Genomic DNA, 16,773 nt, shown 5'->3' on the forward strand with positions numbered 1-16,773 from the left:
AAACTTACTGCAAAAATAAATTCTATAACTAAAAAAAAAAATAGGGCAAATTAGGGCATACGTGCCTTAGCTTTTATGGATGAAATATATTATTCCAAGTAGTCTTGTTTTTTAAGCATTTTCTTTAATCTCAAGCAGCTATTTGTAGAAAAGTTGATCGCTATAGGTCAATGATGGAACAAACATGACCTGAAGGAGATCCATAGGTAAACAACACTTTGTGCTAAACAGTATCTTAAAAGATTTTCTTACACACTCGGACAAATTTTCTATTACCATTGGGAAGTGAACAGCACAGCATTGGGATGTGCCTTTTGTTTAAGCATCTTCTTGGTAAAACTTTTCAAAAAGAGAATTTCTTCTTTCAAATGTAACATCTTTATAGTTTAACTTGCATGTGATCTGCAAAAAATACACGAAGTAATGGAAAATCATTAGGTTGATATTTGAAATCTGTTCGTTGAAATATTTTTTGGAGCCACTTCAGTAAGCTTGTATATTTTGTATGACACTACAACTGATTTTAAGGGTTCCTTTTTCGTGTCAAATGAACCACTGCCTTCAGGTCTTCTTTCTGATTTTCTTCCATTTTAATATACTATAGTCAACTATTATTACTCACAACAAAAGCACCATTCATGTTTCGAGGCATATTCATATTTTTATGAGCTGTATGGTTTTGAAGTCTATCAGTAGGGTGCGAACCTGGCTGTAGACCCCTCCTCCTTTATCTGAAAAATCTGAAACTGATTATCTTTATATTAAACTGCAGGCAGAGTTCAAAAACAGCCAGAAAACTACAGAGGTATAAACTTGTTAAATACTACGCTAAAACTTACAACTAAAATTTTACAAGTGCTAATAAATTAGAAGATAAGTTTAGCAGATAAACAACAGGGTTTTCGTAGTGAAAGATCGTGTACAGATGCAATATTCGTTATAAAGCAAATTACTGACAAATCACTAGAGTATAATGAACCAGCATTTCTGTGTCTGCTTGGCCTAAAGAAAGCGTTTGACAGAGTAAGACTCAAAGATATAATCCATCTTCTGTATAATAGAAAATTTGCCCTAAATATTATAAAAACTATCGAAAACATCTACCAAAACAACAAAATAAAAGAATAGATGGACAACTTACAGAAACTATAGAAATAGGCAGCGAAATAGGACAAAGGGATTCATTGAGCCTCATGCTCTTCAATTTTATCATGGATGAAATCACAAAAATCGTTAACAAAGAAAGAGGATACAGAATACGAAACCAAGAAATCAAAATACTCTGTTACGTAGACAACGCAATAATAATAGCTAAGATGAAGATAGTCTGCAAAGACTGGTCCACAGATTTACCATAAGAGCAAAAGAATTTAATATGAAAATCTCATCTCAGAAAACTAAAACAATAGTAGTCAGCAAAGAACCAACCAGATGTAAAATAGAAATGGATGTCATCAGTACTGAACAAGTAATGGAAATAAAATACCTGTCTGGGAATTACACTGTCTAGCTATGGAGACCTGGTCAAAGAAAAGAGAGATCAAGTACAAAAAATTGTATATGGCGAAACAGACACATTAACACTGAGATGAAATCAAGAATTTTTAATGCCAATGTAAGAGCAATAATGACATGCCTCAGAAACAAGAACCGACACAACCACAACGCAAAGGCTACTGGAAACGCCAGAGATGAGAGTACTCACAAGAATTACAAAAAATACGCTGAGAGATCGAAAGAGAAGTGAATACATTAGAAGAAAATGTAACGTACAGTGTATAAATGAATAAACACAAAATAGAAAAAAAAAAATGGAATAACCACATAAGCAGAATGGAGTTGATCCATGTCGTCAAAATAGCATAGCTTGGCTTTGTGCCCTCCAGTTATAAAAACTGCCAGGACACTGGTCTACCTGGGCTTTCGGCATACGACCGTTAGCGCCTCCACTGCCCCTATGAGTCCGACACCAAAATGTGGGTGGCGCGATGCATACGTGCTCACCTATCGCATTACCTCACCCATCCGCTATCCCCTCCCACGGGCGGACAGGTGACGCAGGCAGAGGAATTTCCACCTCGCACGTAGACAGGTCGCCGCCGAGGATCTCTCCTCTGCCACTCTTAAATCTCCGGGCGGGTACGTGACACCAACGCCCCTATTGTTGGTGTAAGGCCAAAAGAGGTGTGTACGGGCCCAGCTCGTTCAAGCTCGCCTGGTTCTCGTAGAATGAGAGTAGAGTGGTCCCACGAGAGTCTCGTCTCGGATACTAGGAGTGTAGACCGGTGACCGTGACGCCTAAGCGCCCTGAGTGCGTTTCTACAGACTCGACACCTCAAGCGACGGCTCTCCACCTCTCGATTCCTACCCATTAGTCGCCTCTTAAGTCACCAATCGGCAGAAGAAGTATTGGACGACCGAACAAAAGATTAAGTGACAACCTTCCATAAGAAGAAAAAGAACAAAATGCTAACTCATGCAGATATCTAGAAGTATCGACATCTGAACCATTGGGCTTACCTTTCTAAAGAAACTGGTGCTGTATAAAGAGGGACCGACATCTATGAGAAGCTCATGAAACTTATTTTATTGCTGGCACTTCGAACCTTTCTTAGGGCGACGAGTGGGGACCTTAGAACGTTTCTACGTCAATAGCTCATTAAAAAAATGGAACATTGGCCCTTTCTAATTTCCACTCTTCAATGTTAAACTTTTAAACTGCTTAAAAATATAAATAAATTTTATGTGCTACTTGTTACGTTAGCTTATATATATATATATATATATATATATATATATATACAATATATAATATAACATTATTAGTTATTTTCATATTTATTAATTTTTTTTCTAATATTCGACTAGAATTATTCAACTTCAATTCAATTCAATTCAGCTATTTTCAACAATATACATACTTATTAACTTTAATTTTATTTTTTGAGTAATATTCTCAAATGTAACTCGTTACGCGGAAATGCACGTGCATAATATATGATAATGTAAGCTATAGTTTAAAAACAATAATATTGCCGTGATAAACAACAAAATTTTACCAAAAAATTAAACAACTTATTAAAAATGATTTAACATAATAAATGTGTTTATCTCTAGTGGAATATTTAGTTAAGCTCCTAGACGAGTGGTCGCTGTTAATGACAATTAAAATGTGTGGTGTTTCATCAACTTGAAATTAATTCACAATAACCTAGATTTGACAATTTGTAATTGTTATGGCTTTCGTGGAAAAATGTTGGTGTTGGTACGTATCATATACTGTACTAGAAATACATTATACAGTGTGTCCATAAAATATGGAATAAATTCGATATCGCCTAAATGAGAAGCCTTTTTAAAAAAATCTAAAACACGTCAATTTTTAAATTTAGTGTTCTACATTTTACAATAAAGTTTTATTATACAAGGCTATACACATTACAGTGATGACGTTATCGGCTCTTTTTTGAAATGTAACACCCTGTATTTTAGGACATTTTTAGATCGATAAAAATGAGCTGATTCCAAAAAAGTATAATACTGGGGGTTCAAAGTAATCCAGTAATTAATTACTATTTAAATGGGAATAAGCCACAATTAAAGGTTAAAATACGTTTAAATAAAATACGTAAAAAATAATTAAAATTACTAAATGATATAAACGATAAAGAAGAGACAATAACATTTACCATGGAAAAGGAATATAATAACACATTACCTTTTCTGGATGTTTTAATCTCTAAGAACGATACTGGATACGAAACTCAGGTGTATAGAAAACCAACACACACCAACAGATATTTAAATTTCAAATCAAATCACAATATTAATATTAAAAAGGGAATCATTAAATCCTTATACGATAGAGCCAAAATTACTTGTTCTAACGAAAATTCGTTCTTGGAGGAAAAACATTTGTTAACATCTGTTTTATTAAAAAATGATTATCCTTTATCGTTTATAAATAAGGAATTTTCAACAATCGATCGAATAGAACAAAACAACTTAGAACGAAATCCTACAGCATATACAAGAAATAATACGAGGAAAATAACAATACCATACATAAAAGGATTATCGGAAAAGCTTAAAAGGATAGGAAATAAATTCAACATTTCAACAACATTCAAAACAACAAACACGTTGAGATCTATTTTGTCCAAAACCAAACCTAACAATGAACAAGAAAGGACAAGGAATTGCATTTTTAAAATACCTTGTGAATGCGATCAGTTTTATTTAGGTGAAACATCAAGGCTATTAAATATTAGAATAAGTGAACATCAATCCTATATTAAAAATAGAGAATTTGATAGATCTCAAATATGTAAACACGCATGGGATAATGAACATAGGGTTCAATGGAATGATTCAAATATAGTCCTAAAAGAAACGGATGGTAAAAAGAGAAAAATCAAAGAAGCGGCTCTAATTATGCTAAATGAGACCAATTGTGTCGCGAATTCCTCGGCAGAATGTAGTAGGATCTGGTTACCCATATTGAAAGAGGAAGTTATTAAAAGGGAAATACCAGTATTGGTAAGTCAATAACATATAGAGAATACATCATTTATGTTTTTTAAATAACAAACATATAAAATCGGAATTTGGTGTTTATTGAAGGTAAACTAAATGCACGATCAAATACTTACCATGTCGGGATAGTATTATGAGGTTTTTTCCTGGTTTTTCCCTCATAATTTACTATGGAATCACTTACAGGAGAATTTTACTGTCATCATGGCATGTATTTGTCTTTTTAAAGACGAATTACATGTTATGATCTTTTCTGACGGATATTCTCAAGTTAAAGTTGATTTCATGTAATCGAATGAACTATCTTATAAGTAAAGTCGTCCCAGGAACGCAACTCAATAATATTGGCAATATCATTTTAAAGTCGTCTACTTTAAAATGTATAATGTATGTCTGAATTGTCAATATAGATGAGTCAGATAAAATTAAATTATTAGAAGAATTTTTCACTAAGTAACAAAAAACAAAATTTATTTAATTTACTAATGTTTGTATTTTGAGAACGATTTCTGAAGTTGAAATTAAAACGTCAATAAACGTATTTTAACCTTTAATTGTGGCTTATTCCCATTTAAATAGTAATTAATAACGATTGTAAAAAGAAACCTATAGCTTTCATATTGCGTGGAAAGTTGGTTCTTATTGTGTTAAAAATACGAATAAAATTTCAGCTTAATTAATCGATTAGTGTTTACATAAGCAAGAGCAAAAAAGAATTTAAAAGAAGTGAACTATTCTTGCAAATTCTAATATTACAAAAGTTAATTGCAAAAACATTGTAACTTTTTGCTCATAAATAATTAGCATATCTGTTTTGCTGGGAAAAAAATTATGTTTTTATCGAAATAGCTATTTTTACACAAACTAAACAAATAAAAATGTTTTCCTGCGATAATTATGGATGAAGTCACTTTATTATACTTCATAGTTTGTTTGTTTATAACAATTAAGAAAGCTAATTAGCGGCATTTGAATGATCAATGATTTAAGTTTTATTGTACAAAGTTTGACAAAGAGTGCCTGTGATTATAGTTGTTTACAGAGCTTCAAAATGTGGAGCTCCAAGTCAGTAAGCTAGGAATTGTGGGAGGGGAGAACTTTAAATTACGCTCTCTCAAAAAATAAAATATTTTATTCAAACTAGAGCTATTAACTGTACCTCCAGTTCATGTTGATGGATTTTGACGTTTCTTTTTTTACACTATATGTACTTTTATGTAATGTACTTTTAATAAATGTGACGCAAATGCTAAGGTTGATGAAAATCAACTACTAAAAAGCAGACGAAGAAGCTCAACTAGCGAGGGCGCATAAGGAGCGCAGCGAAAAAATTTGTAAGTACCTTTTAAAGAAGGCATTGATTGAATAAGAGGTGAGGATATCAAACAAGACATAAAAGAGGAATCGATATGGATACATCAATATAATGAACCAAGGAGAATAACTAATTAGGTAATTTAATTCAGCACGTATGATACAATTAAAAAAAAAGACTGAAAAAATGTATAAACTAAATCCTAGAGACACAGTCAGAAAACATGAGACATATAAACAGATATATACTACTCTCCAAAATTAACGCATCACCCAAAATGGACCATGATTTTAAAACTATATTTCTTTTGAACCCTTAATTGGGTTTCGATTATTATGTTTTTTGAGAAATGTCAACGTTTACCTATATACAGGGTATAAAAATAAAGTTGTATTTGGAATGTATTAGACAAACGCTACATGTAATTAATATTTTTAAATCGCTTCATTCTCTCTCCACATTTTAGTAAAAAATTCATCACGATATCTCTAATATAAAAAAAAAGAAAAGTATATTCAAAGCATTACGTGATTTTTTACTCTCCAAAATTAACGCGCCTCCTCAACTCTACCATAAACTTTAAGCTATTTTTCTTGTGTATCTTTAATTGGATTTTGATACATTTTTTTTTGCATTGCTGACCTATTTATAAGTAATTGCTTTATTAATATTTTCTGGGAAATGTCAACGTTTCACCCATATACGGATTTTAAAAATAAATTTGATTTTTCATCTTATTTTGCGACACCCTGTGGAAGTATTCGAAATAGCTTAATTTTTTTTAATATTTTCATAAAAAATTAATCTCTTTTATCAAAAAAATAAAGTACATTCAAAGCATAACGTGATTTTATCAAATTGTAATACTCACTAATGGAAGCATTTAATTGGCTATGAAAAATCAAACAATTTGACAGGACAGTTTTAGACTGTCAATATTGTTTACATGTAAAAAAATTGTTTTACTATTTTGCGAATGTTAGTTAGTTGACATAGACCGTATTTTAAGAAATCAAAGCCGAGATTAATGTGTTCAGGCAATTACTTTAGCAGATGTAGGGTTAAGTTATCGTGAAATATGCTTGAGTTTAGGAGTATCTCATACTACAATATCACGAGTCATTCAACGTTTTCGAGAAACAAACGACCATACGAGACGGCGTGGGCAACGAAGAGGAAGACTTACATCACAACGACAAGATCAGTTTATCAGGCTTCGTGCTATAAGAGAACGTTTTCTCACAATTAAATATTTACAAATACAAGTGGCAAATGTTCATAATATTCAAATTAGTAGAAACAATATACAAAGGCGTCTCCCTGAATAAGATCTTCATATAAGGATACCAGTCAGAGCATCAGCTTGAAACGTTTACATCAGCTTACATCGTAGAAGTAGATTACAATTTGCCAGAGATCACCTTGACTGAAATGTTGATGACTAGGAGCACGTGTTGTTCACTGATGAATCGAGGTATTGCTTATATAGCTTAGATAGACGTGTGAAAGTTATTCGATGGCCAAGAGAACGCTACGCATAGTGTAATATAGGACCTATTACTTTATTCAATGGAGGATCTGTAATGGTTTGTGGAGAAATATCTCTTACAGCGCGAACGAACCTTGTTGCTTTACGAAGAGGTTCCTTAACTGAAAGGTATATTACAGGTATTTTTTGTGTGATTATGCAGTTCCATTTACTCATTACATAGGAAATATTTTTTTTAATGCATGATAACGCTCGACCAAATGTTGCACGTGTGGTCCGTGAATATTTGGAATACAAACCATGAATTGACCACATTGCAGCCCTGATCTCAATCCCATAGAGAATTTGTGGAATATTATTGATCGTCAACTCAGAAGAGGACAATCACGATGTGTCTCTCTTGACGACATAGAAGTTATGGTGATAGAAGTTTGGGATGCAATTGATAAAGACCAAATACGCCGCTTGATTTTAAGTATGCGTCGTTGCTGTGAAGAGGTAATTATATATAGAGGTGGAAATACTCGTTTTTAAATGTTTTTGGGAAAGGGGAATTGTTAAAGATTATTCAGGTTATATTTTCTTAGGCTTTATTTATATTAAATGTTAATAAAGTTTATGTAAGTAATGTTTTCTTTGCTTTAAATGTTAATAAAAGCTTGTTACATTTAAAGTTCGGTATAATCTTTGGTAATAAAGACATCGAAATAATTTTTTTACGAAAACCTTGGGAAAAAATAAATCTATCTTAAAATATAAATAAAATGAAGCGTTTATTTCTAATAAATTCCATAGGGTGTTGCAAAAAACAATGAAAAAACTCAACTTTATTTTTATTGAAATATATCTTCAAACGAAGATATGAAGATATTGAAAAATATCTTCAAACTTATGGTACATTTAGGGAGGTGCGTTAATTTTGGACAGTAGTGTATAAATTGTCGAACGACCTAAAGAACTGAAATGTATCTATATAACTAGAAGAAGTATGCACTAAAGAAACAATAATAAAAAGATCCATTTCTACAAATGAAATACCAATAGTGTTTGGGAAAGTATGTACTTACTATTTCTTTTCATATTTTTATTATTAATATTTTTCTGTTACGGTACTGTAATGTGGTCTAATTCAATGCTATATATTCTAACGACTTTGGTCAAATATATTGCTTCCTGTAAAATTGCTAAACTGGTTGTCTCATTTATTATGTTTTAAGTGCGGAGAATTTGACTTCTCTTTTGTATTCTGTGTCACAAATATGCACACAAGTGTACGGTTTCGTATTACGGTCTTAATTAACTTAAATTATCGCATTCAAAATCATTATACAATAGGGTGATTTATTGATGTACCCTCTTCCACCCAACGGTCAAAATGTTCTTTTCTGACCTGCAATCTCAAGACACTTCATCCCAAGACAGCGAACCAAACGGACCTAGTGTGTGATAGGTTCTTGCCATCGAGCGTCGGCAGGCGCCCCGACGCGGTACCAACGAGATTTCCTTGGCTACGACTCCAATATTTCAAAGGAAGAAGCCCTAACTTGTAACGTATGCGATCGAATGTTTGCGTGTCCAAAACAGCTATCGTCACATAAACAAAAAAAGAGACACTTTGGGTGCTCAGCATGCGACAGCATCTTTCCATCTCTGATGTCCTTAGAACACCATAAGGACGAATTCGAGCACTGGTCTGATGAAGACGATTATCTAACAGATACAGAAGAAGACGACGAGTCAGTTAGTAAAGAATGTGAAAGACTTATTTAAACTTCTTAATATACCCCAGTCTCTGTTCTCCAAAACTTGAATATATAAATTTGTTTTAGTTTGTACATGATATATATCATTATTGTACTTTGTTTTTGATAGCTATAATAATAGGAGCTATAATAGCGGCAACCACTAGTACATAGACTGATTTGTATAACTCCCAATATTAAAAATACAGGCAAATACGTAGTTAAATGTATTCAGTTCGAAAACCGTTTAAAATTTTAAAAATGGATCGGGCTGAATTTGGTAATTGAAATAAACAATGAAAGTACTAGGTTGTGGAGTCTGATCCAGCTAGGTTTTTAACAAGTTCTTTAACTAGTGTGGGCTTTTAGGACAAAAACTTATACATTTCTGCAGTAAATTAGATAAAGGATTTTAGTTATTAGCATCAACTAACTTGGCATCAACTAAGAAAGTGCACATTCCTACTGTTTATTATATACCAGTAAAAATACAGTATTTAACCAAAATTCAAGATAAAAATTTTATAGCTCATGGTAAAAGTTTTAAAACAGCCTTTTCTAAACGTTAATATATTTATTTGTTACTTACACAACTTTAAAATAAGTCAAAATTCTTAATTCTCAATAAATTTTAATACTGATTGTAAAAAATCAGTCTACAACCTTGCTAATGACTCAAAAGCTAGGTTATGTAGTGGATCTAATGTGGTAAAAATTTTGGAGCAATTTCTGAAATAGTTAACAGTGTTTTCCATATTTTCTTTTTAATTATTTATAAAATATTCTTTTTTGGTTCATTATAGAACCTTCTCAATCGGAATGAGAGTATACGCCACTGGTAATTTCTGCGAAGTTTTAGTATACACTCTTACACGTAGAGAACGAGCGTACGTGCTGGCTTCCAAATAGCACCCTAATGCGTTCTTTATATATTTTTATTTAAAATTGATACCTAACTTCTGCTTTGGGTCATTTCTGCTGTTTAATATGAATCTTAAAAACAGCTTCAGAAAAGATCTTCAATTGTAATGTCAGTTATAAAAGGTATCATTAAATTTCATTTTTTTAGATACCGGCAGACAAAATGGAGAATATAGATTTAAAAAGCATTCAACTACAGATTCTGTATATTCTAGGACTCGATTTGCAGATACCGTTCACGAAGATAGGTAATATTTAGAATTAAATATATTTTCTTGAGATGGTTTACCTTTTTGTTGCAATAAGTAGTCTAATTTTTGAGGATAATTGGTAAATTTAGTTTTAGGAATTATAAAATATATGCTGCTGAATATTTTCAAAAAACAATTCTGTTTCTTTATCAAGTTGATCCATTTTAGTTCGTAGGAGAATAGACAAACTGATTTTTTCTTTTAATTGAACCTGAAAACTTCTCTAATTTGTTAGTCTATTAGTCAATTTAAGGTTAGCCTCAGTTTTCCAAAAGTTATAAACATGTTTCATAATATTTGAATATGTATGTACCTACTCTTAATTCTATATTATACTGCTATAATTTTTATGTAATTTTTTTTATATAAATATATAAGTAAGTGTACATGTCAATGATCTCAGCAATCTAGACACATTAATTCAATCAAAAAATCAATGTATTGTTTAAATACTAATATAAGTTCAATAAGTCACCGTTTAAATTCGTTTCAAAGAACAATTTACGCACATGTTATCGTAAATGTGACGAAAAATGGGAGTCACACAATTTGGTTTCAGAAATAATTTTCTTATAGGCGAGCATGACACACATATTAACCTCAAGAAGATTACACCAGACGAAATTTCATTATTTATATTTCATTTAAATTGATAAAAATACTTCAGCAGAAATAACTAGTTTAAAAAAAATCGATCAGAAATATTATTAAAGAGATGATAATACAATTAAGCAATAAAACTTTTTCTTAAATCTACAAACGTGCTTGCCACTGCGCACCAAGAACTCGCGGATCTTCACTATCTTATGATTTTTAATTGCTTCTTCTTCTTCTTCTTCGTGCGACTAGGATTACTCCTGTTTGTCTGCCTCTTATTCCGTTTCAGTCGTTGTTGACTGTACATTATCTTTCCACCTTTTTGGCGACCTTCCAACGGGTCTTCTGCTATACGGCTTGTTGTTTTACAGATGTTCGCTAATCTATCTGGTCCCATTCGGTTTACACGTTCGTTCCAGGTTTTTTTCTTGTTTTTATTTACCTGTTAATATTTTGAATTTTGCATTGTTCGCGTATACTTCTATTGGTTTTTCTGTCTCTTAATAATATGCCCGCTATTAATCTTAATACTTTCATTTCAATATTGTTGATTTGTTGTTTCGTCTTTCTTGTATCAGTCCTTGTGTTCACTGCATATGTTAGGATTGGTCTTACTGTTATCTTGTATACTTTCATTTTGCTTTCCGTGGTCAGATATTTGTTTCTCCATATGGTTTCTCGGAAGCAACCACTTACTCTTGCCGCTTTTGATGCTTGCCTTGTGGTCTCTGTTCTTATATCCCTGTCACTAGTGATCTCTACTCCTAGGTAATTGAATTTCATTACTTGTTCTACAATTTTGCCGTCTATTTCTAGTTTGTATCTACGCGGTTCTTTAATGATCACTATACATTTAGTTTTTTCTACTGATATTCTCATATTACGTTTGTTTGCTGTGATATTTAAGGTGTGGAGCTGCCTTTCTAGGTCATCTTCGTTATCAGCAATTAGTACTGCATCATCGGCATAGCATAGTATCGTGATTTTATGCACCCCAATGTGGTATTCGTGTCGTTTTTTTACTTCGTGAATTATTTGATTCATCACCATATTGAATAACAATGGGCTGAGCGAGTCTCCTTCGCAGATTCCTCCTTTTAGTTCTATGCATGTTCTCTTCTATGTTATGTTTCCTCTGTTGGCATTATAACTCTGGGCTTATTGTTCTTATTAATTTCATTAATTATCCTTATTATCTAATGGTCTATTTGTTCAGCTTGTAATAAATTTAAGATGTCATTTCGCTTCACCCTGTCAAAAGCATTTTTAAATCTACAAAGCACATGTATGCTGGTTTTCCATATTCAATAGACTTCTCTATTATTTGTCTGATAATAAAAATTGCGTCTATTGTGCTGCGGTTCTTCCGGAAGCCTTGTTGTTCATCTGTCATGTTCGCTTTTTCCTCGATTTTATTTTTTATGACTGCCTTTAACAATTTTAATGTACAATTCATCAGACTAATGCTTCTATAATTTTCAGGATTTCTCGAGTCTCCCTTTTTAAGTATCGGTAGCAGGAGACTTTCCCTCCATTTCGCTGGTACTACTCCGGTATTTATTATATCGACGAATAATTTAAGGAGCCATTTGCGTAGTGTTGTTCCTCCATATTTTAGCAGTTCATTGTTTATCTTATCAGGACCAGGTGCTCTTCTGTTTTGTTTTTTTATTTGTTCTTGTAGCTCTTCTTCTGATATTAGTACTCTATCGTGAGTTTCGTTAATAATTATTTCTCTGTTCTCTTCTTCTTCTTCTCCATATAATTTTGTGAAATGCTCAGTCCATTGTTCCTCCGTAATGTTATCTATGCGTACAAATTCATTCATTTCTGTTTTTTGTCTCCTTATCATCTTCCACACCTTTTTCTGGGATCCATAGAGGTCGTATTACAAATCTTTGGTAAATTTTTCCCAGTGTTCTTTTTTGATGTTATCTATTTCTTGGTTTACTCTATTCCTGATCCTCACATAGTCTTCTTGTGCCTCCGGTGTCTTCACTCCTTTGTATGTTAGGAAAGCTGGTTTCTTTTCATTCGCTAGTGCTTTCACCCTTTCGTCGTACCATGGAGTTTTGTATTCCCGTTTATTTCTGTTAACTTTTCTTTTACATAAAGCTTTTTCCGCTACCTGAAGAATACATTTTTTAATAATTTTCCAGGTTTCTTCTATATTCTTTTTAGTTTCTTGGTTATGGCTGTGTAGCTTTTCTGTTAGTCTGCTTCTATACAAGTTTTGTGTCTCTTCTTCTTCTAAGCTTTTTATGTTTAACTTTTCTTCTACTTTTGTATTTCGCTTGCCCTGTGTGGTGATTTCTATATTTATTTTTCCTAGTACCAGGCCATGGTCGAATCCTACATTGGCGGAAGATAGAGTGCGCACATTTATTATAATCTTGGGGTGTATTTGTCTGTTTGTTATAATGTAGTCAATCATAGAGTTACATTAGAGCTTTTAATTGCACATTACAAAAATATAATTTTTCTGATCTTCACAGTTCGTATAACATCCAATTCTTTTTAAACAGCGCATCCTCGGTTAGTAATATAGGCAATCATTAGTAATTTATACAAGGAAGCTCCATATGGATTAAAAAAGGACATACATCCATTTATATATTTAACAGACATACAGATTCAAAGAAAAGAAAATCCTCATACGAAATACTACAGCGATGAATTGGTATTACTGGATCAAGACATTAAAGAGAAGCCATCTTCAGCTACTACTCAGCCTTTTGTGCAGTAGATCTGCCCTGAAAAATTTGTCTTTGGTTAGAAGACTAAATCCTGAAATTTGTTAAACGTATTTAAAAGAAATGCGTAGATATTGGATAAAAAAAAACGTCACAATGAGATTTTTTAATAAAAGTGTATACATAAACATTTTAAATTTATTATATTTGTTTTTTTAGGTCGTGGTGGTACATTTTCTGTCTTCAATGTAGATCTGATGACGGCCAACAATCGTGGAAACCAGACTTCTGGCCTAAACTGTGTCCATACCCGTTCTGTCCTACCTACAGACAATTTACAAGGATTATAACTATAACTCTTATAGGAGTCTTAACGTGGTGTATATTTTATTCTGTAGTAGGTGAAACGGCAGCGCCACCTAATGGGAAATTGTTTCAGTTAATATTGTTAACTATTTGCGCGCATATAGGAGGATGGCTGATGAGCTTAACTACGTTGCCAGCACTAATAGGGATGTTGTTCACAGGATTGCTGTTTCAGAATGTAGGATTTGTAAATATAGATGATTCGTTTTCCTACATATGCAAAGAATTAAGGTAAGAATTCTTTTAATCAAAGCATAACTTTTTGTAATTGCTAACTAAAAGATATAGATAATTTTATTATTTATTTAATACACGGGATAAACCCATTTATAGTTTAAATTATAATATACAATATCACAATTAGGATTCTTCTTTTTTTTTCTTCCTACTTTATAAATAGGCAAAATGCCTGTTTTACTTCGGTTTTTAGCCCCAATTGACGTTGTCTGACCATCTTTTCCTCTGCCGTCCCAATGATCTTCTTCCATTTGGCGATTTGTCTCTTGCTATTCGTACTATTATATTTTCTGTCATTCTTTCGATGTGTTGATTTCATTCCACTTTTCTTCTTTTGGTCCACGCGTTTATTTCCTCTATATCACATCTCGCTCGTATTTCCTCGCTTCTTACTCTGTCTCTTAGAGTTTGGTTTGTTATTTTTCGTAAGACTTTTATTTCTGTTGTTTCCAGTAGTCTTTGTGTTTTCGCTGTATCTGCTCTTGTTTCCGCTGTGTACGTCATTATCGGTCTTGTTGATTTATATATCCTGATTTTCGTTTCTGTTGTGAGGTATTTGTTTCTCCAGATTGTGTTGTTGAGACATCCTGCTGCTCTGTTTACCATGTTCACTTGTTTTTGTACTTCTTCTTCCACTTTTCCGTAGCTTGACAGTTTTATTCCCAAGTATTCAGTTTCCATCACTTGTTCTATTATTTTGTTATATACGACTATTTTACATTTTCTCGGTTCCTCTGATATCACTATCGCTTTAGTTTTCTCTGTTGAGATCTCCATGTTGTATGTGAGCGCCGTATCTTCGAATTTCTTAATTAATCTTTGTAGGTCATCTTCATTTTCGGCTGTTATTATGGCGTCGTCGGCGTAGCATATTATCCTTATTTCCTTTTCTCCCATTCTATATCCTCTTCTTTTTTAACTTTCTTTATGATTTCATCCATTATCAGATTAAATATTAATGGGCTCAGCGAATCTCCTTGTCTAATGCCAGTTTCATATTTGATAGGTTGTGATAGTTTTCCTTTACATCTTACCATAGGTATGTTATCTTTATATATATTCTCAATGGTTTTTACTAAATCCAGTGATATTCCCTTTTCATATAATAAATGTATCGCGTCCCGAATTCTCACTCTATCAAACGCTTTCTTCAAATCTATCAGACACATATATGCTGGTTTGTTGTATTCCAACACTTGTATTCGACTTTTCTTTTATTTGTCTTATTACAAAAACTGCATCCGTGCATGATCTTCCTGTCCGAAATTCTTGCTGTTCCTCTTGCAGAGATATTCGTTCGTTTATTTTTGTCGCTATTATTCTTGTTGTCAATTTGAGTGTTGTATTTAATAGATTTATTGCTCGATAATTATTGGGGTCTTTCTTATCTCCTTTTTTGAAGAACATCACCATGATCGCTCTCCTCCATTCATCTGGTATTCTGTTCGTGGTGATTATTTTATTAATAAAGAAGTTGCAGTTGTTGTACAAGATGATCACCTCCATATTTTAAGAGTTCATTTGGTATTTGATCTTCTTCTGGTGACTTTCTGTTTTTTAATTTGTTTATTCCTTCTTTCACATCTTTTTGGGAGACTTCGGTTTTTTCCTCAGTTATTATATTTGGCGTTTCTGGTAAAGGTTCTTCGTTTTGTTTTTTAAACATTTCTGTCAGGAAGGCCACCCATGTATCCTCTTGTATGTGTTCTATTTCAACTAGGTCTTTCATTTCGCTTCTTTTTTGTCGTATGAAGCGCCATACTTGTTTCTGTTGTTCATAGAAATCCATCTCTAGTCCTTTTGTGAGCCTTTCCCAGTAATCTGTTTTTGTTTTTCTTACCACTTGATGAGTTTCAGTTCTTATTCTTTTATATTCTTCATATGATTCATTCGTTTTTTCTGACTTGTATTTTAGGAAAGCTTTCTTTTTTTGGTGACATTTTTGTTTAACCTCTAGTGTAAATCATGGTGTTTTTATTGACCACTTTTTGTTTATTATTTTCGTTCTAAGTGTTTTTCGGGCAGCATCCAGAATATTTTTCTTAAGTTTTCTTCAGCTAGTCTCTACATTGCTTTCATTTTCGATATTCTCCATTTGTATTTTCTGTTCTAGCCTTTTTTGATATAATGATTTTATGGAGTCATCTCTTAAATTTTCTATTTTTATTATTTCCTCTGAATTGGTTTGTTTAAGCTTCTCTTTCCATCATTCATTAAATCCAGTTAGGATTCAAAACTTAAAATTACTTATAATATAAAATCAATAAAAATTTTTTTAAAAATGAGACTAATAATCCTAGATACTAAACAAAACAAACAAAATATTAAAAGAACAAAATTCAACAATCCCAATATCATATCACAAAGCAAGAGATCTTTTTAACAGTTAAAGTTATATTGAAAATATTAAAATCGAGAACATTTAATAGTCCCATGTATCTATCCAATGAGTTGTGAGTACCATAGGTCATTTTGTAGAAAGGAATATTGAAAACATTGTGGTAACGTAAAGCATGATGAGAAACATCCAAGTTAATGTGGCTTCACAGGTTTGGACAATCAATAAATCCATGTATGATCTTATATATAAATATAGCTCCTGATATATCACGACGGTTCTTGAGTG

At 32.4% G+C, this 16,773-nt stretch overlaps 1 protein-coding gene across 7 annotated transcripts in view; it reads left to right on the plus strand.

Moving 5' to 3' along the window:
• Nha1 (Na[+]/H[+] hydrogen antiporter 1) overlaps positions 1-16,773 on the plus strand; it is a 143,943-nt gene that overhangs the window by 108,772 nt on the left and 18,398 nt on the right. For all 7 annotated transcript variants that reach the window (XM_072529041.1, XM_072529042.1, XM_072529038.1 and 4 more), the window contains 2 exons: positions 10,152-10,251; positions 13,764-14,141. In XM_072529041.1, coding sequence (XP_072385142.1) covers positions 10,152-10,251; positions 13,764-14,141 — 478 coding nt within the window. The remainder of the gene's footprint in view (positions 1-10,151; positions 10,252-13,763; positions 14,142-16,773) is intronic.

The sequence above is a fragment of the Diabrotica undecimpunctata genome, chromosome 4, assembly GCF_040954645.1.
Source record: "Diabrotica undecimpunctata isolate CICGRU chromosome 4, icDiaUnde3, whole genome shotgun sequence".
Lineage (NCBI taxonomy): Eukaryota > Metazoa > Arthropoda > Insecta > Coleoptera > Chrysomelidae > Diabrotica > Diabrotica undecimpunctata.